The sequence below is a fragment of the Pseudophryne corroboree genome, chromosome 3 (genome assembly GCF_028390025.1).
Source record: "Pseudophryne corroboree isolate aPseCor3 chromosome 3, aPseCor3.hap2, whole genome shotgun sequence".
Classification (NCBI taxonomy): domain Eukaryota; kingdom Metazoa; phylum Chordata; class Amphibia; order Anura; family Myobatrachidae; genus Pseudophryne; species Pseudophryne corroboree.
This window is the reverse complement of record NC_086446.1, coordinates 468135379-468160905: the sequence shown is the minus strand read 5'-3', so window position 1 is coordinate 468160905 and position 25527 is coordinate 468135379. Positions and strand designations below refer to the sequence as shown.

At 48.4% G+C, this 25527-nt stretch overlaps 1 protein-coding gene across 1 annotated transcript in view; it reads left to right on the top strand.

The window, feature by feature from the left end:
* SGSH (N-sulfoglucosamine sulfohydrolase) overlaps window positions 1-25527 on the top strand; it is a 106245-nt gene that overhangs the window by 37423 nt on the left and 43295 nt on the right. Inside the window, exon 6 of the mRNA XM_063960759.1 lies at window positions 6632-6713. Coding sequence (XP_063816829.1) covers window positions 6632-6713 — 82 coding nt within the window. The remainder of the gene's footprint in view (window positions 1-6631; window positions 6714-25527) is intronic.

Sequence of the window (25527 nt, the reverse complement as noted above, 5' to 3'; positions counted from 1 at the left end):
TCCTCTGGATGTACCATGGAGAGAACACAAAAGATATCTCAGATATCTGCCGCTGTCGCTCCATTTCCGACAGCAGTGGTGTTACGCTGTGAAATTTCTGAAGCTCTAGAATATAATCCCTCCCCGCTGCTGCCAGCTCAAACATGAGATAATTTTACTTCTGCTGATCCCCAGGTCGAGATCCTATCGGAACCCAACATCTCAGTGATAATACATTTAGATGAATAAGGATCCTTATTAACGTGAATTTTAGCAAAAAGGAATCCTTACTTTTGGGGATGGCTGCGCATATGAATAAATATGCCCCTTGAGATTACCTCGTTTGTGGATGAATGAGGTGGCGCTCAATGGTTTTATAATTTGTTTGGACATCTGTCTTTATATGCATTGTACTTTTATTGTAATTCATAATGTTTGATATCCTAATGATAAAGAATTTTTTTTAAATGCACTTTTTCACACCGTACATGAGTAAAACATTACACCCAAAATTAGACTTACATGTAATCTGCACGTCATCTGGAGAGGGTATCTGGATGGTAGGGCGACCGTTACTAGGTCAACATGGACAAGGTTGACATGTGAAAAAAAATAGGATTTTAATTACCTACCGGTAAGTCCTTTTCTCGTAGTCCATAAGGGATATTGGGGAATCTAGTACGATGGGGTATAGATGGGGTCCAAAGGAGCCGGTGCACTTTAAATTTCTTCACTGGGTGTGCTGGCTCCTCCCATCTATGCCCCCTCCCACAGGCAGTTATAAATAAAAACATGCCGAAGGAGAAAGGACATATATGAGAGAAGGAAAGATGACAACAAAGAGTGGTGAGATTTAATACCAGCACACCACTAACATATAACAACCAGCAACTGCTGGTAACAACAACAGTAACAGCTGAACAGGTAACCACATAACAAGAACCTGCAGAAAAGTCAATGCACTGAGGCTGGCGCCCAATATCCCTTATGGACTACGTGAAAAGGATTTACCGGTAGGTATTAAAATCCTATTTTCTCTAGCATCCATAAGGGATATTGGGGAATCTAGTACGATGGGGACTTCCAAAGCTTCCAGAACAGGCGAGAACGTGCGGAGACTGCTGCAGCATCGTCTGCCCAAACTGGGTATCCTCTTTGGCCAGAGTATCAAATTTGTAGAACTTCACAAAGGTGTTCTTCCCTGACCTGTTAGCAGCTCGTCATAGTTGCAAGGCCGAGACTCCACAGGCAGCCGCCCAGGAAGAGCCCACTGATCTTGTAGAGTGGGCCTTCAGAAACTTAGGAACAGGGAAGGCTGCCGACACATAGGCCTGTTGGATAGTAAGCCAAATCCAACGAGCAATGGACTGCTTCGAAGCAGGACAACCCTTTTTCTGCGTATCATAGAGCACAAACAAGGAATCCATCTTTCTGCTCCGAGCTGTGCACTTGACATAGATTTTCAAGGCACGCACAGCAACCAATGCCTCCGGAGGAGCAGAAGTATCAGAACTGGACGGAACCACAATAGGTTGATTCAGGTGAAATGCGGAGACAATCTTCGGCAGGAACTGCTGTCTAGTCCGGAGCTCCGCACTGTCCTCGTAAAAGACCAAGTACGGACTTTTACACGATAAGGACCCCAATTCTGAGACACGTCGATCAGAAGCCAGGGCCAGTAACATCACCGTCTTCCACGTGAGGTACTTTTCTTCTACCATCATCAGAGGTTCAAACCAGGAGGACTGAAGAAATTCCAACACTAAATTCAAATCCCAGGGTGCCGTTGGCAGCACAAAAGGAGGTTGTATGTGGAGTACCCCCTGCAAGAAGGTCTGAACTTATGGCAACACTGCCAATTTCTTCTGGAAGAAAATGGAGAGAGCTGAAATCTGGACCTTAATGGAACCCAGCCGTAAGCCTTTATCCACACCAGCCTGCAGGAAAAGTAAGAAACGTCCCAAGTGGAGCTCCGCAGGTGGATACATGCATTCCTCGCACCAAGAGACTCCAGATATGATGATAGTGTTTTGACGTCGCAGGTTTCCTGGCCTGACCATGGTAGCAATAACCTTTTTGGAAAGGCCCCTGTGAGCTAGGATGTTCCGCTCAACCTCCATGCCGTCAAACAAAGTCGCCGTAAGTCCGGATAGACGAACGGTCCTTGTTGAAGAAGATCCCTTCTGAGAGGTAGAGGCCAAGGGTCTTCAACGGGCATGTCCAGTAGAGCCGCGTACCATGCCCTCCGAGGCCAATCCGGGGCAATCAGAATTGACTGGACTTCCTGATTTCTGATGCGCTTGAGCACCCTTGGGAGCAACGGAATCAGAAGAAACAGGTAGACCAGCCGGTAAGGCCAAGGCTACGTCAGTGCATCTATTGCTGTCGCCTGAGGGTCCCTGGTTTGTGAGCTATACCAGTGAAGCTTCTTGTTGAGACGAGAAGCCATCATGTCTGTCTGTGGGCGGCCCCACCGGTGGATGATCTGCTGGAACACCTGGTGGTGGAGCCCCCACTCTCCTGGGTGGAGATCGTGACGACTCAGGAAATCCGCTTCCCAGTTGTCTACTCCGGGAATGAAGATTGCGGACTTTGCTCTTGAATTTCTTTCTGCCCATAGGAGTATCCTTGACACCTCTCGCATGCAGGCTCTGCTTTTGGTCCCTCCTTGCCTATTGACGTACGCCACTGCCGTGGCATTGTCCGACTGTACTTTGATCACGTGATCCCTGAGCAGAGGAGAGGCCTAAAGCAGAGCATTGTAGATAACCCGAAGTTCCATAATGTGAATCGGAAGGAGGCTTTCATGGGCTGAGCACCTGCCCTGGAACTGCGCCCCCTGGGTGATAGCTCCCCATCCCCTTAGACTCACATCAGTTGTGAGGAGGGTCCAATCCTGAATTCTGAAACTCCGGCTCTCCAGTAGATTGGAGGACTGCAGCCACCACAGGAGGGAAATCCTGGCCTGAGGCGAGAGCCGTATCATCCGGTGCAGATGTGATCCAGACACTTTGCTCAGGAGATCCAGCTGAAAAGTCCTGGCATGGAACCTCCCATAGTATATGGCCTGGTATGAGGTGACCATGTTTCCCAGCAATCTTATGCAAAGAAGGATGGACACTCGAGTAGGTCGGAGCACCATGCGGACCATCTCCTGAAGTGTTCTCGCCTTGTCCTCTGGTAGGAGCACATTCTGGGCCACAGTATCCAGCATCATCCCCAGGAAAAGGAGCCGCTGAGTCGGCTCCATGTGGGACTTCTGTAAGTTGAGGATCCACCCATGGTGTGATAGAAGTTTGATAGTGCGGTCGATGTGAAGCAACAAAAGCTCCTTGGATCTTGCTTTGATCAGAAGATCGTCCAGGTAAGGGACAATATTGACTTTCTGGACCCGGAGCTGGAACATCATCTCCGCCATCACCTTTGTGAACACCCTCGGAGCTGTGGGCAGGCCGAAGCGCAGTGCCTGGAATTGGTAGTGATTGTCCAGCAGGGCAAACCTCGGGTATGCCTGATGAGGCGGCCAAATCGTTATATGGAGGTAATCGTCCATGATATCTAGGGAAAAAATGAATTTCTGTTCTTCCAGGCCCGCAATCACTGCTCGCAAGGATTCCATTTTGAACTTGAACACTTTCAGGTAAGGCTTCAAGGACTTCAGATTCAAAATGGGCCTTACCGACTGTCCGGTTTCGGTACCACAAACAGGTTGGAGTAATAACCCTTGCCTCGTTGTGGTATTGGTGCTGGAACAATGACGTGGGACTGGACCAACTTTAGGATGGCCTGTTGCAACATAACCTGCATATCCTCCAAAGCTGGTAAGCTTGATTTGAAAAATCGTTGGGGAGGAGCACTGTCGAACTCCAGCTTGTAGCCTTGAGTAACGAGATCCCTGACCCAGGTATTTTGACAGGAATCTGCCCAGACGTGGCTGAAGTGACGCAGTGGAGCTCCCACCTCGAGATCTCCTCGGAGTGGGTGGGCACCATCATGCTGAGGCCTTAGTGGAAGCAGAACTGGTGATCTGTTCCTGAGAGCTGGTGCTTGCAGGCTTTCTTGACTTGCCTCTTGTGCCTCTATTTGCATTGGAGGTACCTCTGGCCTTAGATCGAAATCTGTGAGACTGAAAGGACTGTACAGATGGCCCCAGGTAGGAGCGTCTCGCCGGTGGGGCCCCAGAGGTAAGAAACCTGGATTTCCCAGCTGTGACTTTGGAAATTCATATATCCAATTCAACCCCAAAGAGCCATTCCCCTGAAAAGGGGAGGGATTCCACACTGCGTTTGGATTCCACGTCTGCTATCCACTGATGCAACCACAAGGCCTTGCGCGCCGACACTGCTATGGCAGAGGTCCTAGCATTAATGTCCCCATCTCCTTGAGGGAATCACAGAGGACGCGTGACCAGGGGCATAGCCCCGGAGAGGCCCTCCTGAATTTGAGTGGCCCATGAATGAATGGCTTGGGTCATCCAGCAACCCGCAATGACCGGCCTTTGCGATACACCTGCTGCCATGTAAATAGATTTGAGTGTAGTTTCTATCTTCCTATCCCCAGGATCCTTTATGGTAAAGGAGCCCGGGGCAGGCAGCACCGCCTTTTTGGACAGTCAAGAGACTGATACATCCACCCCAGGGGGTTCCTCCCAAAATTTCCTACCTTCAGGAGCAAATGGGAAAGTGCGCAAAAACTTTTTTGACACTTGGAGTTTTTTGTCTGATTTTTCCAGGCCAACTTGAATAGGTCATCTAACTCTGCAGAATCAGGTAAAGTGACATTAGGCTTGTTTTGTGCAAAGAAAAACGACTGCTGTGATGCAGTGTCCTCTAGAGGGAGCTTTAACACGTCCAGTATAGCCAGAATTAGGGGTTTAATAACTCCCACGGTGCAGGTATGCTGTTGCCCAAAAAGCATACCGAAAATAACAAACATTAAAAAGAAATTGAAGAAAACTCTCTAGAGCTTAGAGATGTGCATCCTATCCTGAGGGCACTTTTTTCTAAACTGCCTGTGGGAGGGAGCATAGAGGGGAAGAGCCAGCACACCCAGTGAAGAAATTTAAAGTGTACCGGCTCCTTTGGACCCCGTCTATACCCCATCGTACTAGATTTCCCAATATCCCTTATGGATGCTAGAGAAAAGTCGACAAGGAATAGGTTGACACATGAAAAGGTCAACATGAGGTGTTTGTTTTTGTATATTCTCAACTTTCCCACTTTACAAGCCACATGGAATATGATTGGGAATAGTAACCTTGCTGGGGACATGGTGCATCAATTGGGGTTCCTGGTCATGTTACACAAAAAACGACACCAAAGCACTAAAAAATATCACAACGACCTTTTCATGTGTCAACCTTTTTACTGGGTCGGCCTTTTTCCAATGTCGACCTTATCCAGGCTGACCCATTAATCCATAATCCTGGAAAGAGGTGGTTTAAGGTCATTAACATGTAAATTCAGTACAGTTAACATGTAGCCCAGAGGTTCCCAAACACGGTCCTCAAGGCACCCCAACAGTCCAGGATTTAGGTATATCTATGGCTCAGCACAGATGGTTAAATCAAATTGATTAAGGTGCTAATTAATTCACCTGAGGCCAAGCATGGATACATTTAAAACCAGGACCGTTGGGGTGCCTTGAGGACCGCGTTTGGGAACCTCTGTAGCCTATTTCCTGGAGATGTTTTCCCATACTCCAGCCAATTGGAAGCTTTCATCAGCCAAGTGCATAGTGACCCCTCAGTCACCCTTTTCACAACTCTGTGGGAGACCAGTTATGTCTGTTTTATATTCCTTGTCCTTTCCATTTGTTTATTTTTTATTGTAGAAAAAAAAAAAGGTTCCCTTCTGGTAATAAGTGTTTTGGCCATGTATTTATTTCAAGAAGATTAAGGGGTTTATTTACTAAAGGACCGTACACACTGGGCATTTTTGCCCAGCTTGTATGCACAGCGATGATGTGAACATCGCTGGCAGGAAAATCGCTCAGTGCATACACACTGAGCGATTTTCACTGTGCCCATCGATGTTCACGGGAGTGAACCACTTTCCACGGTAGGAGACTGTGGAAAGTGCTTCACTCGGCTGGTTAAACAGCCCGACGGACGGTGCCAGCCAGCGATGATGCAGGAGCATGCATCACCGCTCATCGCCCGGCCGTACACACAGGCCGAGTTTGAGCTCAAAGTAGCTCAAAACGCCAAAAGTTAGCTACTTTGAGCTCAAAATCGGCTAGTGTGTATGTATGGGCCTTCAGACTTGGATGTACCAGCCAATCAGCTCCTAACTACCACGTCACAGGCTGCGTTTGAAAAATGACAGGAGCTGGTTGGCTGGTACTTTATCTCCGTCCACATTATTTCCACCAAAGGCTTAGTAAATAGACCCCTATGTATTTTATTGTAGTTATAGCTATTGTGATTAGTCTTTGTCTTGGATTTAAAGAGACAGTTACATTCAATATAAAACGAAGTGTATTTTATGTTGAATAGAATTGCCCCTTTAAATCAACGGGTGACTTTGCAAAGCACTGCATAGTAAATTTAGCCTGTAATCTGCTTGAAGATTGTTTTATCACAGTAAATGCAGTTCAGGCAAAATAAAGTTGTTTGCTACATGGCGATTTATTTTTCTTTTCATTTTCAAAGGTTCCTTATTTTATTCCAGACACACCCAGTGCGAGAGCTGATCTGGCCGCACAGTATACAACAATTAGCCGGATGGACCAAGGTTAGTGGAGTTACATCATATTTGTAATTGGCTACTGTGTGCTGCTGTACCTCAGGTTTCTGGTATTTAGTAACACGAAAAAATACACAAAGGTATAAAGTAGCGCTATTCGTAAATTCAAGTGAATGACATAAAACTGGGATAATACAGTAATAAAATATTTCATATAAATTAAAAACAATCTATTTCATATAGCATCTTTTATCTCACCCATCACAGTGATCTATAGTAGCATGAATTTGTTAAAGTCCTGGTAAGTTCCTATTTTCTCTCTGATGATGATATTGGCGAGCTGGTGGAGTTGAATGGACCTCGTATTGTAGCCAGTTAAGATTAAAATAAGCTGTGATGGTATACGCTAGAGGAAAAGTCCTTTACTGGCATGCAACACTGGTTTTTATGTGACAAGTCCTCCATTCTGTGCGGCAATAATATCGTTATCAGCTCCAAAATATTTTTGATGGGAAGAGAAATGGTCCCCAGCGAGCTGGTTTTCTCCTTGATGATGTCGGAGGCTGGTTCAGGATATCCAGGTGAAGATCACAGTCCAAAAGGGTGGTAAAGTCTGTACACCAACACTTTTCACTGCGAACAGCTAGCATTGTTTTATCTTTACAGATGGAAGTGTCTTTTTCACAGATACAATATTGCCATACCATGACAATGTCATATGTCATATGTAGGGTCATATGTCTTTCATTACTCAGATCTAGTGGGGTTTTCAGGATTATATGGGAATCCTTGGCTAGAATATATTATTTTCTCTGACGTCCTAGTGGATGCTGGGGACTCCGTAAGGACCATGGGGAATAGACGGCTCCGCAGGAGACTGGGCACATCTAAAGAAAGCTTTAGGACTATCTGGTGTGCACTGGCTCCTCCCCCTATGACCCTCCTCCAAGCCTCAGTTAGATTTCTGTGCCCGGCTGAGCTGGATGCACACTAGGGGCTCTCCTGAGCTCCTAGGAAGAAAGTATATGTTAGGTTTTTTATTTTCAGTGAGACCTGCTGGCAACAGGCTCACTGCACCGAGGGACTAAGGGGAGAAGAAGCGAACCTACCTAAGTGGTGGTAGCTTGGGCTTCATAGGCTACTGGACACCATTAGCTCCAGAGGGATCGAACACAGGACCCGACCTCGTCGTCCGTTCCCGGAGCCGCGCCGCCGTCCCCCTTACAGAGCCAGAAGCAAGAAGGTGGTCCGGAAAATCGGCGGCTGAAGACTTCTGTCTTCTCCAAGGTAGCACACAGCACTGCAGCTGTGCGCCATTGCTCCTCATGCACACCACACACTGCTGTCACTGATGGGTGCAGGGCGCTGGGGGGGGGGCGCCCTGAGCAGCAATATTAACACCTTGGCTGGCGAACTGACACCATATATAGCCCCAGGGGCTATATAGGTGTTTATTAACCCCTGCCAGAACTTTTACAATAGCGGGAGAAAGCCCTGGCCGAAAAAGGGGCGGAGCCATCTCCCTCAGCACACTGGCGCCATTTTCCCTCACAGCTCTGCTGGAGGGATCGCTCCCTGACTCTCCCCTGCAGTCCTGCACTACAGAAAAGGGTTAAAAAGAGAGGGGGGGCACAAATTAGGCGCAGTATATATATATATATATATATATATTATGCAGCTATAAGGGAAAACACTCTCTATAGGTGATATCCCTGTGATATATAGCGCTCTGGTGTGTGCTGGCATACTCTCCCTCTGTCTCCCCAAAGGGCTTTGTGGGGTCCTGTCCTCTGTCAGAGCATTCCCTGTGTGTGTGCTGTGTGTCGGTACTGCTGTGTCGACATGTATGATGAGGATAATGATGTGGAGGCGGAGCAAATGCCTGTGAATGGGATGTCACCCCCTGCGGGGTCGACACCGGTGTGGATGGACTTATGGAAGGAATTACGTGACAGTGTCAACTCCTTACATAAAAGGTTTGACGACATAGGACAGCCGGCTGCTCAGCTTGTGCCTGCCCAAGCGTCTCACATGTCATCAGGGGCTCTAAAACGCCCGCTACCTCAGATGGCAGACACAGATGTTGACACGGATACCGACTCCAGTGTCGACGACGATGAGACTAGTGTACCTTCCAATAGGGCCACCCGTTACATGATTGAGGCAATGAAAAATGTATTACACATTTCTGATAATACCCCAGATACCACAAAAAAGGGTATTATGTTTGGTGACAGAAAACTACCAGTATTTTCCTGCATCTGAGGAATTGATATGAGGTTTGTGAGGAAGCGTGGACTTCCCCCGATAAGAAATTGATAATTTCTAAGCAGCGTACCCTTTTCCGCCAGAGGATAGGTCACGTTGGGAAATAACCCCTAGGGTAGATAAAGCGGTTACACGCTTATTAAAAAAGGTGGCACTACCGTCACGGATACGGCCGCCCTGAAGGACCTGCTGATAGAAAGCAGAAAACTACCCTTAAAGCTATATACACACACACGGGCATTATATTGAGACCTGCTATTGCCTCGGCATGGATGTGCAGTGCGGCAGCTGCGTGGTCAGATTCCCTGTCGGATAATATTTATACTATAGATAGGGACAATATTTTGCTGAAAATAGAGCATATAAAAGACGCTGTCTTATACATGCGTGATGCACAGAGGGATATTTGCCGACTGGCATCACTAATAAGCGCTATGTAAAACCATTGCCGCCAGACGGGGGTTATGGACTCGGCAATGGTCGGGCGATGCTGATTCAAAACGGCACATGGAAGTTTACCCTAGAAGGGGGTGGAACTGTTTGGGGATGGTCTTTCAGACCTCGTTTCCACAGCTACATCTGGGAAATCAAAACTTTTGCCACAAGCTACCCCACAGCAAAAGTAAGCACTGTATTATCAGGTACAGTCCCTTCGGCCCCAGAAAAGTAGAGGGCTAGAGGCTCATCTTTTCTGCCAAGAGGAAAAGGTAGAGGGAAAAAGCTGCAGCACACAGCTAGTTCCCGGGAGCAGAAGTCCTCCCCTGCGTCCGGTAAGTCCACAGCATGACGCTGGGGCTGCTCAGGCGGACCCGGGTACGGTGGGGGCCCGTCTCAGAAATTTTCAGCGCACAGTGGGCTCTCTCACAGGTGGATCCCTGGGTTCTTCAAACAGTATCTCAGAGGTACAGGCTGGAATTCGAGACGTCTCCCCCCCGCCGTTTCCTAAAATCTGCCTTACCGGCAACTCCCTCTGCCAGGGAGGCAGTGTTATTGGCTATCCAAAAAACTGTATTCACAGCAAGTGATTATCAAGGTACCCCTCCTTCAACAGGAAAAGGGTTACTTTTCCACAATGTTTGTGGTACCGAAACCGGACGGTTCGGTGAGACCCATCTTAAATTTAAAATCCTTGAACACATATAACAAAAGATTCAAGTTCAAGATGGAATCGCTCAGGGCGTGTCACAACTGAGGGCCTGAGCTGACGGAAGGCAGCCTCAGTTGTAGGGGCTGAGATGTACCGGAACCTGGGAGGTTGTATCAGACCCCTGGACATGTAAGTAACATGAAGAGAAACCGCCCGAAGGCGTGACCACGACAACTTGAGTAAAAGTCAATGATATTTATTTATGACAAACTCCATGCATCACAGTAGCAGTAAAAAGTAACATAAAAATCAGCAGAGAAATAATAATACAGTTCCTGGGTACTACAGGGTGGCAGGGGCCACAGAGCTCTGGTGGTATGAGACAGTTCTTATTATCTGCAAGTTGGAAAGTCCTTACCAGGCTCAACTGTAGCAATGAGGAAAGCCCAGGGTCGTACCAGCTGGTGTTCCAGGGAAAGCTGGACTGCTGTAGATAAAATGCTGCTGTGGGTACTGGTTAGAACCAGACAGGTGTTGGCACGGAGTGGATACTGGCTGGAACCAGTTAAATAATAAATAAAGCTTGAGAGCGATGCAATGTAGATGAAATGTAGAATTTGAGAGCGGAGAAATAATAATACCGGTGGAGAGTGGTAAACTGCAGAAAGGACACCGGCCCTTTAAGAGAAGCTGTACACTGCTGGAAGCTGAGCTGGAAGCAGGTGATGTTGTAGCTGGAAACAGGTGAGTCCAGAATGGATCGGAGAGTCAGGCTACACCGCAGATGGAATGCTGGTGCGGGTCTCTATAGCAGAAGTCTGGAGACAGGAGCTGGAACCTGGAAGACATTCACAGAAGAGAGACAAACTGGAACTAGGTTTGACAACCAAAGCACTGACGCCTTCCTTGCTCAGGCACAACCTATTTATACCTGCAGCAAGGAAGGCATTGGCTAGGCAATTATGCAAATTAATAATACTGACAACGGATTGGTAGGAAAGATCAGCTGACAGAATCCAAGATGGCTGCGCCCATGCAGACACTTGGAGGGAAGTTTGGATTGTAAACCATGTGGTCTGGAAAACAGTAATGGCGGCGCCGGCCACCGGAGACAGGAGACGCCAGGCTGACAGATGCACATCCGACCACGCGGACACAGCGGAGGCCGCGGCTGACGTAATCGCCACTCAGAATGCAGAAGCTCAGGGACGGCGGCGGAGGCCGCGGGAGACGCCATGCCAGATGTATAAGGCGTTACTGTGACTGCGTCCAGAGAGACAGGAGAGGATGCGGGAATGTGCACATCAGGATAACAGATGGGATCCGGTCCTGGAGCGCTGAGCCAGCCTTATAACCCTTCCAGTCAATAAGATACTGAAGTTGACCGTAACGGTGACGTGAGTCCAGGATCTTGGCCACTTCATACTCAACGCCTCGTTGAGTTTGGACTTTCGGAGTTGGAGGAAGTGAGGAATGAAACCGATTCAAGATTAGCGGTTTCAACAGGAAAACATGGAATGTCCTGGGTATTTTTAAGAAAGGAGGTAACTGGAGTCTGTAAGCAACAGGATTGATGACTTGATCAATTTTAAAAGGACCGATGAAGCGAGGTGCAAACTTCATACTGGGAACTCTCAACCTCAAATTCTTCGTGGATAACCATACCCGATCACCCACCTTGAGAGCAGGAACTGCTCGACGCTTCTTATCCGCAAACTTCTTGTACCTGAACGATGCCTTGAGCAGAGCTGATCGTACGCTCTTCCAGATATTGGCAAACTGATGCAAGGTGATATCCACTGCGGGAACAACAGAAGTTGCTGGAAGCGGTTGGAACTCAGGGACTTTAGGGTGGAATCCAAAGTTGGTGAAGAATGGTGTTGAAGAAGATGAAGAATGATACTGGTTGTTATGACAGAACTCGGCCCAGGGAAGTAATTGAACCCAGTCATCTTGAGAGGAGGACACATAGATGCGGAGGAAGGACTCCAAGTCCTGATTCACCCTCTCAGTTTGACCATTGGTCTGAGGATGGTAAGCCGTGGAAAACTTTAGCTTGACTTGGAGGACTTGACATAAACTTCGCCAGAATTTGGCTGTGAATTGAACTCCTCGATCTGAGATAATTTCTTCTGGAAGACCGTGGAGTCGGAAGATCTCTTGTATAAATACTTGAGCCAACTTGGAAGCTGACGGAAGACCGGTGAGAGGAATGAAGTGTGCCATCTTGGTGAACCGGTCAACTACCACCCAGATGGTATTGAACTTGTTGCACATGGGCAAATCTGTAATAAAATCCATCGACAAATGGGTCCATGGTCGACGGGGAACAGATAGTGGAACCAGTTGCCCCGCAGGCGACTGGCGGGATACTTTATGTTGGGCACACTTTGGGCAAGATGCAATAAACTCCAAAACGTCCTTTTTCAGAGTTGGCCACCAATAGGACCTAGAGATAAACTCCAGGGTTTTTTGGATACCTGTATGTCCGGCAAAGCGGGAAGCATGGGCCCAATGCATGAGCTTCTTCCTTAGTGTCGGCTTCACAAAACTTTTCCCTGATGGGGGCGTAGAGTCCATCCCTACCGTGGAGAATGCCAACGGATTTATAATAGGATGCTTGTCTGAAGACTCTGACTCATTTTCTTGCTCCCATGAGCGGGAAAGGGCATCGGCCTTGCGATTCTGAGAGCCCGGACAGAACTGGAGTTTAAAGTCGAATCTGGAAAAGAAAAGTGCCCATCTGGCCTGACGAGGGTTGAGACATTGTGCGCCTTTTAGATATAGAAGGTTCTTGTGGTCTGTAAGTATGGTGATTGAATGAGAAGCTCCCTCCAACAGATATCTCCACTCCTCTAGAGCGAGCTTGATGGCTAGCAACTCCTGGTCGCCAATGGCATAGTTGCGCTCCGCTGGGGAGAACTTCCGGGAGAAGAAACTGCAAGGATGTAAATGGCCATCTTTAGCCCTCTGAGATAACACCGCTCCTACTCCAACGGAGGAGGCATCCACCTCTAAGATGAAAGGAGAGTCGATGTCAGGCTGTTTCAGGACAGGCGCAGAGATGAACCTCTGTTTTAAAAGATTAAAAGCTTGCATGGCTTCTTCAGACCACTTGGACGGGTTAGCACCCTTCTTGGTGAAAGCAGTAATAGGCTTGGTAGTAATGGTGGAAAAGTCTCGTATAAACTTTCGGTAATAATTGGCGAACCCTAAGAACCTCTGGACCCCTTTGAGGGTTAAGGGTACCGGCCAATTCTGGATTGCTTGTAGTTTCTCAGGATCTATCTCTAGTCCGGAACCGGACACAATGTACCCTAGAAACGGAATGGACTTGACTTCAAAGACGCATTTCTCTAATTTGCAGTAGAGATGATTGACACGGAGACGGGACAGAACCTCCTTTACCCAAAAACGATGTTCCTCTAAATTGTTGGCAAAAATGAGGATATCATCTAGATAGACCACGACATGACGGTATAGAATGTCTCTGAAGATCTCATTGACGAAATGCTGGAAGACAGCTGGAGCATTGCTCAATCCGAAGGGCATGACGAGGTACTCATAATGTCCGTCACGGGTGTTAAATGCGGTCTTCCACTCGTCACCCTCACGGATCCGGATGAGATTGTATGCACCTCTCAAGTCCAGCTTTGTAAAGATGGTAGCTCCGCTAACTCTGTCAAAGAGCTCAGTAATCGGGGGTAAAGGATAGCGGTTCTTGATGGTAATGTCGTTCAAACCTCTGTAGTCGATGCACGGCCGCAGACCACCATCTTTCTTTTTTACAAAGAAGAAGCCTGCGCCGGCTGGAGAAGAAGAAGGTCGAATGAACCCCTTTGCTAGGTTCTCTTTAATGTATTCCTCCATAGAATGCGTCTCAGGCAGAGACAACGGATAAGTTCGGCCTCGAGGTGGAACCTTCCCTGGAACGAGATCAATCGGGCAGTCCCATTCTCTATGAGGAGGAAGGATATCAGCAGAAGCTTTACTGAACACATCCGTGAAATCTTGATATGGAGGAGGTGGAACATCAGACGACCTGGGGGAGGAAGAACAGACAGGCAACACTTTAAACAAACATGTCTCAGTACAGGAGGAACCCCATGCCAGAATTTGCGTAGTCATCCAATCAATTGTAGGATTGTGAAGACGGAGCCATGGAAGGCCCAGGACCACAGGATGTGTGGCTCTTGGAATCACTAAAAGTGAAATAAGTTCGGAATGAAGAACTCCCACTCTCAGACGAACTGGTAGAGTCCTTAGAGCAATAACTGTATCAAAAATTTTACTGCCATCCACGGCAGTTAAGGAAAAGGAGGAAGGAAGTCTCTCGGTGGGTAGGGACCACCGTTTAACATAGGCTTCGGTAATAAAGTTCCCAGCTGCTCCGGAATCCAGGAGGGCAATGACGTTCTGATAACGTTGAGCAACTTGAAGCGAGACTGGGAGATTACAATCTTGAGGGGATGGAGAGGAGATCATTACTCCTAGCCGGCCCTCTCCTTGGCGAGCTAGGGTCTGGAGTCCCGGACGTTTGGGACAAGCATTAATGGTGTGAGACGGAGCTGCACAATAAAGACAGAGAGACTCGGAGAGACGTCTTCGGCGCTCAGCAGGAGTTAAACGGGAACGGCCAATTTGCATGGGCTCATCTTTAGTTGGTGACAGTTGGCGAGGAGGAGGAGCAGAAGATTTTGGAGCAGATGATCTTCCACGCTCAGTTGCTCTCTCTCTGAAACGTAAGTCAACTTTTGTACAAAGTGAGATTAGCTCATCTAACTTGGAGGGTAAGTCTCTGGTAGCTAACTCGTCTTTAATACACTCCGATAAACCATGCCAGAATGCAGCATACAGGGCCTCGTCGTTCCATGCCAGTTCGGATGCCAGGATCTGGAACTGTATAAGATATTGTCCTACAGTACGTGATCCCTGGCGTAAACGGAGAATCTCAGACGAAGCTGAAGTTACCCGGCCTGGCTCGTCGAAGATGCGCCTGAATGTTGACACGAATGCAGTGTAAGAAGATAGCAGGGTGTCGGACCTCTCCCATAACGGTGATGCCCAATCAAGGGCTGAGCCACTGAGAAGAGAGATGATGTAGGCAATTTTTGTACGGTCACTGGGAAAATTGCCAGGTTGTAGCTCAAACTGAATCTCACACTGGTTGAGAAATCCCCTGCAGAATCTTGGAGAACCGTCAAATTTTGCTGGCGTTGGAAGATGAAGACGTGGAGCAGAAACGGGTAAGGTGGGTGGGGTTATAGCTGGAGTTACTGTGGTTGACGCACCGGACGCGTCTGATCCACGGAGAGTTGTCTGAATCCCATCCAGCCGAGTAGAGAGATCCTGGAGACAGCGGATGATGTGGCCCTGTGCAGCCTCCTGATGTTCAAGTCGGGCTGCCAGTTCTTGCATCGGCCTGGCCGCTTGATCCTGGTCTCCGGCTGGATTCATTTGGTCAGTGCTTACTGTCACAACTGAGGGCCTGAGCTGACGGAAGGCAGCCTCAGTTGTAGGGGCTGAGATGTACCGGAACCTGGGAGGTTGTATCAGACCCCTGGACATGTAAGTAACATGAAGAGAAACCGCCCGAAGGCGTGACCACGACAACTTGAGTAAAAGTCAATGATATTTATTTATGACAAACTCCATGCATCACAGTAGCAGTAAAAAGTAACATAAAAATCAGCAGAGAAATAATAATACAGTTCCTGGGTACTACAGGGTGGCAGGGGCCACAGAGCTCTGGTGGTATGAGACAGTTCTTATTATCTGCAAGTTGGAAAGTCCTTACCAGGCTCAACTGTAGCAATGAGGAAAGCCCAGGGTCGTACCAGCTGGTGTTCCAGGGAAAGCTGGACTGCTGTAGATAAAATGCTGCTGTGGGTACTGGTTAGAACCAGACAGGTGTTGGCACGGAGTGGATACTGGCTGGAACCAGTTAAATAATAAATAAAGCTTGAGAGCGATGCAATGTAGATGAAATGTAGAATTTGAGAGCGGAGAAATAATAATACCGGTGGAGAGTGGTAAACTGCAGAAAGAACACCGGCCCTTTAAGAGAAGCTGTACACTGCTGGAAGCTGAGCTGGAAGCAGGTGATGTTGTAGCTGGAAACAGGTGAGTCCAGAATGGATCGGAGAGTCGGGCTACACCGCAGATGGAATGCTGGTGCGGGTGTCTATAGCAGAAGTCTGGAGACAGGAGCTGGAACCTGGAAGACATTCACAGAAGAGAGACAAACTGGAACTAGGTTTGACAACCAAAGCACTGACGCCTTCCTTGCTCAGGCACAACCTATTTATACCTGCAGCAAGGAAGGCATTGGCTAGGCAATTATGCAAATTAATAGTACTGACAACGGATTGGTAGGAAAGATCAGCTGACAGAATCCAAGATGGCTGCGCCCATGCAGACACTTGGAGGGAAGTTTGGATTGTAAACCATGTGGTCTGGAAAACAGTAATGGCGGCGCCGGCCACCGGAGACAGGAGACGCCAGGCTGACAGATGCACATCCGACCACGCGGACACAGCGGAGGCCGCGGCTGACGTAATCGCCACTCAGAATGCAGAAGCTCAGGGACGGCGGCGGAGGCCGCGGGAGACGCCATGCCAGATGTATAAGGCGTTACTGTGACTGCGTCCAGAGAGACAGGAGAGGATGCGGGAATGTGCACATCAGGATAACAGATGGGATCCGGTCCTGGAGCGCTGAGCCAGCCTTAGGAGGCATCTGATAGGTAAGAAATGGCGTCCAGATACCCGGATCGTGACAGGGCGATTATTGCGATCCTGGACGAGGGGGATTACAGGGTCTCTCTGGACATCAAGGATACTTACCTGCATGTCCCCATTTACCCTCCTCACCAGGAGTACCTCAAGATTGTGGTACCGGACTGTCACTATCAGTTCCAGACGCTGCCGTTTGGATTATCCACGGCACCGAGGGTCTTTACCATGGGTAATGACCGAAATGATGATACTCCTTCGCAAGAAGGGAGTTTTAATTATCCCGTACTTGGACGATCTCCTGATAAAGGCAAGGTCCAAGGAACAGTTGGTAAGGGGGTAGCACTTTCTCGGGAAGTGCTGCAACAGCAGGACTGGATTCTCAATTCCAAAGTCACAGCTGGTCCCGACGACACGTCTTCTGTTCCTGGGAATGATTCTGGAAACAGACCAGAAAAAAGTGTTTCTTCCAATGGAAAAAGCCGAGGAGTTGTCATCTCTAGTCAGAAACCTCCTAAGACCGGGACAGGTGTCGGTACATCAATGCACACGAGTCCTGGGAAAAATGGTAGCTTCGTACGAAGCATAATTCCATTCGGAAAGTTCCACGCAAGGATTTTCCAGTGGGACCTGTTGGACAAATGGTCCGGGTCCCATCTCCAGATACAGCAGCGGATAACCCGGTCGGCAAGAACCAGGGTGTCGCTGCGGTGGTGGCTGCAGAGGGCTTATCTACTAGAGGGCCGCAGATTCGGAATACAGGACTGGGTCCTGGTAAACACGGATGCCAGCCTTCGGGGCTGGGGTGCAGTCACACAGGGAGTAAAATTCCAAGGACTGTGGTCCAAACAGGAGATTTCACTTCACATAAATTTTCTGGAGCTAAGAGCCCTTTACAAGGCCGTAAGCCAAACAAGGCCCCTGCTTCAAAACCAGCCGTACTGATCCAATCAGACAACATCACGGCGCTCGCCCATGTAAACAGGCAGGGCGGCACAAGAAGCAGGAGGGCAATGGCAGAAGCCACAAGGATTCCCCGTTGGGCGGAAAATCACGTGGTAGCACTGGCAGCAGTGTTCATTCCGGGAGTGGACAACTGGGAAGCAGACTTCCGCAGCAGACTCCACCCGGGAGAATAGGGACTTCATCCAGAAGTCTTCCAAATGCTGGTAAACCGTTGGGAAAGACCACAGGTGGACATGCTGGCGTCCCGCCTCAATAAAAAAGATATTGCGCCAGGTCAAGAGAACCTCAGGCGATCGCTGTGGACGCTCTAGTGATACCGCGGGTGTACCAGTCGGTTTATGTGTTCCCTCCTCTCCCTCTCATACCCAAGGTACTGAGGATAATAAGGAAAAGAGGAGTAAGAACTATACTCATTGTTCCGGATTGGCCAAGAAGGGCTTGGTACCTGGAACTTCAGGAGTTGATCTCAGAGGACCCATGGCCTCTGCCACTTAGACAGGATCTGCTGCAGCAGGGGCCCTGTCTGTTCAAAGACTTACCGCGGCTGCATTGACGGCATGGCGGTTGAACACCGGATCCTGAGTGAAAAAGGCATTCCGGAGGAAGTCATTCTTATCCTGATCAAAGCCAGGAAGGATGTCAGCCTGAAGTTCAGACGTTGTAAGGGAGTGCTGCATGTTCAGCCCCTTTTTTGTGCCCCAGTGGCACCTTGGGATCTCAATGTGGTTTTGAAGTTCCTGGAATCACATTGGTTTGAGCCACTTAAAACCGTGGATTTGAAATATCTCACATGAAAAGTGGTCATGTGTTGGCTCTGGCTTCGGCCAGGCATGTGTCAGAATTGGCGGCTTTGTCATAAAAAAGCCCTTACCTGACTTTCCATATGGATAGGGCAGAGTTGAGGACTCGTCCTCACTTTCTCCCGAAGGTGGTATCAGGTTTTCACTTGTACCAACCTATTGTGGTGCCTGCGGCTACTAGGGACCTGGAGGATTCCAAGTTACTGGACGTAGTCAGGGCCCTGAAAAATTATATTTCCAGGACGGCTGGAGTCCGGAAAACTGACTCGCTGTTTATCCTAGATGCACCCAACATGCTGGGTGCTCCTGCTTCTAAGCAGACTATAGCGCGCTGGATTTGTAGCACTATTCAGCTTGCGCATTCTGCGGTGGGACTACCGCAGCCTAAATCTGTAAAAGCCCATTCCACATGGAAGGGGGCTCATCTTGGGCGGCTGCCCGTGGGGTCTCGGCTTTACAACTTGGCCGAGCTGCTACTTGGTCAGGGGCAAACACGTTGCAAAATTCTACAAATTTGATACCCTGGCTGAGAAGGACCTTGAGTTCTCTCATTCGGTGCTGCAGAGTCATCCGCTCTCTCCCGCCCGTTTGGGAGCTTTGGTATAATCCCCATGGTTTTTACGGAGTCCCCAGCATCCACTAGGACGTCAGAGAAAATAAGATTTTACTCACCGGTAAATCTATTTCTCGTAGTCCGTAGTGGATGCTGGGCGCCCATCCCTAGTGCGGATTGTCTGCAATACTTGTAAATAGTTATTGTTACACAAATCGGGTTGTTATTGCGAACCATCTATTCAGAGGTTCCATTGTTATCATACTGTTAACCGGGGTTCCTATCACGAGTTATATGGTGTGATTGGTGTGGCTGGTATGAGTCTTACCCGGGATTCAAAATCCTTCCTTATTGTGTCAGCTCTTCCGGGCACAGTGTCCTAACTGAGGCTTGGAGGAGGGTCATAGGGGGAGGAGCCAGTGCACACCAGATAGTCCTAAAGCTTTCTTTAGATGTGCCCAGTCTCCTGCGGAGCCGTCTATTCCCCATGGTCCTTACGGAGTCCCCAGCATCCACTACGGACTACGAGAAATAGATTTACCGGTGAGTAAAATCTTATTTTACCTTCAATTATTTTCCATGTAAATTGGGCTAATAGGGAGGGTCTCTCTCCCACACTTCTCAGGATTTAGCGTGACCTTGGCAGACCTACAAAAGACTGACCTGTAATCTCATGTGTCAGTCACACGGGTTATCATTTATGTGATGGCCAGACTTCAAAGGCCACATTAATCCGGATTTCATATTTCTCCCCCAAACTGAGAACCTCCTATGATTAACGTTTTTGTAAAAAGCTTCGTAATAATACAAATGTATCACTTGGTGACATTAAAATAAAACTGAAGAAAGTAGCTGTGCACAAGTAAACACATTAGAATGTTGTTAATATTATGCATGCAAATAAAAATCTTTTATTGAAAATGAGAAAAAAAACATTCAACATAAACAGTTAATGTAAAACCACCTTTTTAGTAAAATAGAAATGAAGGGCGGGATTCAAATGTTCCGTCTTCGCCTCCTATCCCCATTGCGCCCGCCTGCAATATTCAATTGTTGCTGCCGAAGGGCGCGATATCAGCATTTCAGCTCGCCACCCCCAGGGGTGGTGAGCTGAAATGCGCGAAAAGTGACTAGTTTGGACACCCAAACGGGACTTTTCGTGATCGCGCCCATGACTTTAGTCTGATTTTGTTGCTTTACGCGGCTAAACCCGTCTCTTATGGGCGGGATCAGTGCGATTACAGGGGGCCATAGAATATTGCCCCGCGATCTCCCGTCGCTTTAGACTGGGGATCGGGCGCAATAAAACATTTGAATCTCACCATTTGAAATTTTTCATAGAGATGAAACTTGCTGGAATCCGCTGCGAGTATTTGGAGAGTTGGAGTGTAAACTCACCAAATGCAATAGGTTGCAAGTTTGAGGCTGACTCAGCCCATGTCTGGTGATGTGTGAGAGATTATGAAGCCACACTTGCGGACACTCTCCTTAAGAATGAAGAGGGCCTCGCAGATTAGTTAGAGCCTGTCAGTTCCCATGCTCTGCCCAATCAACTTGGCTCTATTCCTTCTTATAGAGAGTGTCCGTGTGTGACCACTGATTCCACAAGGGACAAGTTGCATCGTCTTAGGTGATTTTTGTTTGCCAAGTACCTGGGATGCTTACACGGAACAAAGAATATCTTTCCTATTGAATTAAGTGAGTAATAGGTAAATGAGGGGTATGTGAGGAAAGTTTATTTTAAGAAAATACTTTTTTCAATGGTATCTGTCTTGTCTTTCATTATTTTTTTCTCTCTTACGTCCTAGAGGATGCTGGGGACTCCGTAAGGACCATGGGGATAGACGGGCTCCGCAGGAGACATGGGCACTTTAAGAAAGACTTTAGGTATGGGTGTGCACTGGCTCCTCCCTCTATGCCCCTCCTCCAGACCTCAGTTTACTACTGTGCCCAGAGGAGACTGGGTGCATTACAGGGAGCTCTCCTGAGTTTCCTGAAAGAAAGTATATTTGTTAGGTTTTTTATTTTCAGGGAGCCTGCTGGCAACAGACTCCCTGCATCGAGGGACTGAGGGGAGAGAAACAGACCTACTTTAATGTTAGGCTCTGTTTCTTAGGCTACTGGACACCATTAGCTCCAGAGGGATCGGTACGCAGGTCTCACCCTCGCCGTCCGTCCCTGAGCCGCGCCGCTGTCCTCCTCGCAGAGCCGGAAGATAGTAGCCGGGTGAGTATGAGAAGAAAGAAGACTTCAGAGGGGCAGAAGACTTCAGATCTTCTCTGAGGTAATGCACAGCAGTAACGCTGTGCGCCATTGCTCCCACTCAGCACACACAAACGGCAGTCACTGTAGGGTGCAGGGCGCAGGGAGGGGCGCCCTGGGCAGCAATAAACCTCGTTTTCTGGCAAAAGTATATATATACAGCTGGGCACTGTATATATAAAGAGCCCCAGCCAGGTTTTTAGATATTTGAGCGGGACAGAAGCCCGCCGCCGAGGGGGCGGGGCTTCTTCCTCAGCACTCACCAGCGCCATTTTCTCCACAGCACAGCGCTGAGAGGAAGCTCCCCGGACTCTCCCCTGCTTATCCACGGTGAAAGAGGGTTTTAAAGAAGGGGGGGGCACATATTTGGCGCAAAATACATACAGCGCTATCTAGGTAAACATATTGTGTGTGTTTTTTCCTGGGTCATATAGCGCTGGGTGTGTGCTGGCATACTCTCTCTCTGTCTCTCCAAAGGGCCTTGTGGGGGAATTGTCTTCAGATAAGAGGATTCCCTGAGTGTGTGGTGTGTCGGTACGCGTGTGTCGACATGGCTGAGGTAGAAAGCTTTCCTGGGGAGGAGGAGGAGAAAATGAATGTGGTGTCTCCGTCGAAAACGCCGACACCTGACTGGATGGATATGTGGAATGTTTTAAGTGCTAATGTAAATTTATTGCACAAAAGATTAGACAAAGCGGAAGCTAAGGAACAGCCAGGGAGTCAACCCATGTCTGTCCCTATGTCGCAGGGACTTTCGGGGTCTCAAAAGCGCCCACTATCCCAAATAGTAAACACAGATACCGACACGGATTCTGACTCCAGTGTCGACTACGATGATGCAAAGTTACAGCCAAAAGTGGCTAAATGTATTCGATATATGATTATTGCAATAAAAGATGCTTTGCATATCACAGAGGAACCCCCTGTCCCTGACACGAGGGTACACATGTATAAGGGAAAGAAACCTGAGGTAACCTTTCCTCCCTCACACGAGCTGAACGAGTTATGTGAAAAAGCTTGGGAATCTCCAGACATAAAACTGCAGATTCCCAAAAGGATTCTTATGGCGTATCCTTTCCCGCCAACGGACAGGATACGGTGGGAATCCTCCCCTAGGGTGGACAAAGCGTTGACGCGCTTATCCAAAAAGGTAGCGCTGCCATCCCAAGATACGGCTACCCTCTGGGATCCTGCTGATCGCAAGCAGGAGGTTACCTTGAAGTCCATTTACACACATTCGGGTACCTTACTCAGACCGGCTATTGCGTCGGCTTGGGTGTGTAGCGCTGTAGCAGCATGGACAGATACCTTATCTGCGGAAATTGAAACCCTGGATAAGGATACCATCTTATTGACCCTAGGACATATAAAAGATGCTGTCTTATATATGAGAGATGCTCAAAGAGACATTAGTCTACTGGGTTCTAGAATCAACGCTATGTCGATTTCTGCTAGACGAGTCCTATGGACCCGGCAGTGGACAGGTGATGCCGACTCAAAGAGGCATATGGAGGTGTTACCTTACAAGGGTGAGGAATTGTTTGGGGAAGGTCTCTCTGACCTGGTCTCCACAGGTACAGCTGGTAAATCAAATTTTCTCTAATGTCCTAGTGGATGCTGGGGACTCCGTAAGGACCATGGGGAATAGACGGGCTCCGCAGGAGACTGGGCACTCTAAGAAAGAATTAGGACTACTGGTGTGCACTGGCTCCTCCCTCTATGCCCCTCCTCCAGACCTCAGTTAGAATCAGTGCCCGGAAGGAGCTGGGTGCATTTTAGTGAGCTCTCCTGAGCTTGCTATTAAGAAAGTATTTTAGTTAGGTTTTTTTATTTTCAGAGAGCTTCTGCTGGCAACAGACTCTCTGCTACGTGGGACTGAGGGGAGAGAAGCAAACCTACTAACTGCGGCTAGGTTGCGCTTCTTAGGCTACTGGACACCATTAGCTCCAGAGGGATCGAACACAGGAACCTAACCTTGATCGTCCGTTCCCGGAGCCGCGCCGCCGTCCCCCTCGCAGAGCCAGAAGACAGAAGCCGGCGGGTTGAAGCAAGAAGACGTCAAAATCGGCGGCAGAAGACTCCTGTCTTCATATGAGGTAGCGCACAGCACTGCAGCTGTGCGCCATTGCTCCCACACTAACCCACACACTCCGGTCACTGTAGGGTGCAGGGCGCAGGGGGGGGGGGGGGGCGCCCTGGGCAGCAATTGAGTACCTCCTGGCAAAAAGCAGCATATATAGAGCTGGGCACTGTAATATGCATGAGCCCCCGCCATTATTTTACACAAAATCGCGGGACAGAAGCCCGCCGCTGAGGGGGCGGGGCCTTCTTCCTCAGCACTCACCAGCGCCATTTTCTCTCCACAGCTCCGCTGAGAGGAAGCTCCCCAGGCTCTCCCCTGCAGAAGCACGATAGAAGAGGGTGAAAAGAGAGGGGGGGGGGGCACATAAATTTGGCGTAAAAACAATATATACAGCAGCTACTGGGTTAACACTAAGTTACTGTGTGATTCCTGGGTCATATAGCGCTGGGGTGTGTGCTGGCATACTCTCTCTCTGTCTCTCCAAAGGGCCTTGTGGGGGAACTGTCTTCAAATAGAGCATCCCCTGTGTGTGTGGTGTGTCGGTACGTGTGTGTCGACATGTCTGAGGTAAAAGGCTCCCCTAAGGAGGAGATGGAGCTAATATGTGTGTGAGAGGGTGTCTCCGTCGACAACGCCGACACCTGTTTGGATATGTGTAAGTGCTAAGGTGAATTTATTGCACAAAAGATTAGAGAACAGACAGGAAATCTACCCATGTCTGTCACTCTGTCGCAGAGACCTTCAGTGTCTCTCAATGCTCACTATCCAAAATAATAAACACTGATGTCGACACGGAGATCGACTCCAGTGTCGACTACGATAATGCAAAGTTACAGCCAAAATGGCAGAAAAGTATTCAATATATGATTATTGTAATAAAAGGTGATTTGCATATCACTGATGACTCATCTGTCCCTGACACAAGGGTACACATGTTTAAGGGGAAGAAAGCTGAGGTAAATTTCCCTCCTCTCATGAGGAAAAAGAGCGGGAATCTCCAGACAAGAGACTGCAGTTTCCCCACAAAAAATTCTCAGGCAGTATCCTTTCCCCACTAGGGCCAGGATACGATGGGAATCTTACCCTAGGGTGTCACGTTTGCCCAAAAGGTAACCTGTTGTAACAGCTGTTCTCAGGGATCCTGCAGATAGCGTGCACATTCTGGTACACTGCTCAGACCGGCGATTGAGTCGGCATGGGTTTATAGCGCTGGGGCAGCGTGGACAGGTACCTTATCAGCAGAAATTGAGACCCTAGTATGTAGATATATATAGATATATGTGTATATATAGATATATATATATATATATATGTTAATGCTGTCTTAATAGATTTATATATATATATATATATATATAAAACAGTCCCAAAGAGACATGAGTATACTGGGTCCTAGAGACAAAGCTATGTCGGTTTCTGCTTGACGTGTCCTGTAGAATATGCAATGGACAGATGATGCCGACTTAAGAGGCATATGGAAGGCTGAGGATTGTGTGGAGAAGGGTTCTCGGACCTGGTCTCCACAGCTATAGCTGGTAATTCTGTTGTTTTGCCTTATATTCCTGCACAGCCTAGGAAAGCACGACATTATCAAATGCAGCCTTTAGAACAAAGAAACAAGAAAGTCCGAGGTGCGTCCTTTCTTGCCAGAGGCGGGGGCAGAGGAAAGAAGCTGCACAACACAGCTAGGTCCCAGGAACAGAAGTCCTTCCCGGCCTCTACAATAATCCACCGCATGTCGCTGGGGCTCCACAAGGCGGAGCTAGGCCCGGTGGGGGCACGCCTGCGTAAGTTCAGCCACAAGTGGGTTCACTCCCTGTTAGATCCCTGGGCAATAGATATTGTGTCTCAGGGATGCAAGCTGGACTTTAAGAGCTTCCCCCCCACGAGAGGAAAACAGTGTTAACTGCAATTCACAAATTGTATCTTCAGCAGGTGGTGGTCAAGATTCCCCTCCTTCAACAAGGAAAGGGTTACTATTCGACCATGTTTGTAGTACCGAAACCGGACGGTTCGGTCAGACCCATATTGAATTTAAAATCCCTGAACATATACCTGGAAAGGTTCAAGTTCAAGATGGAATCGCTCAGAGCGGTCATCGCAAGCCTG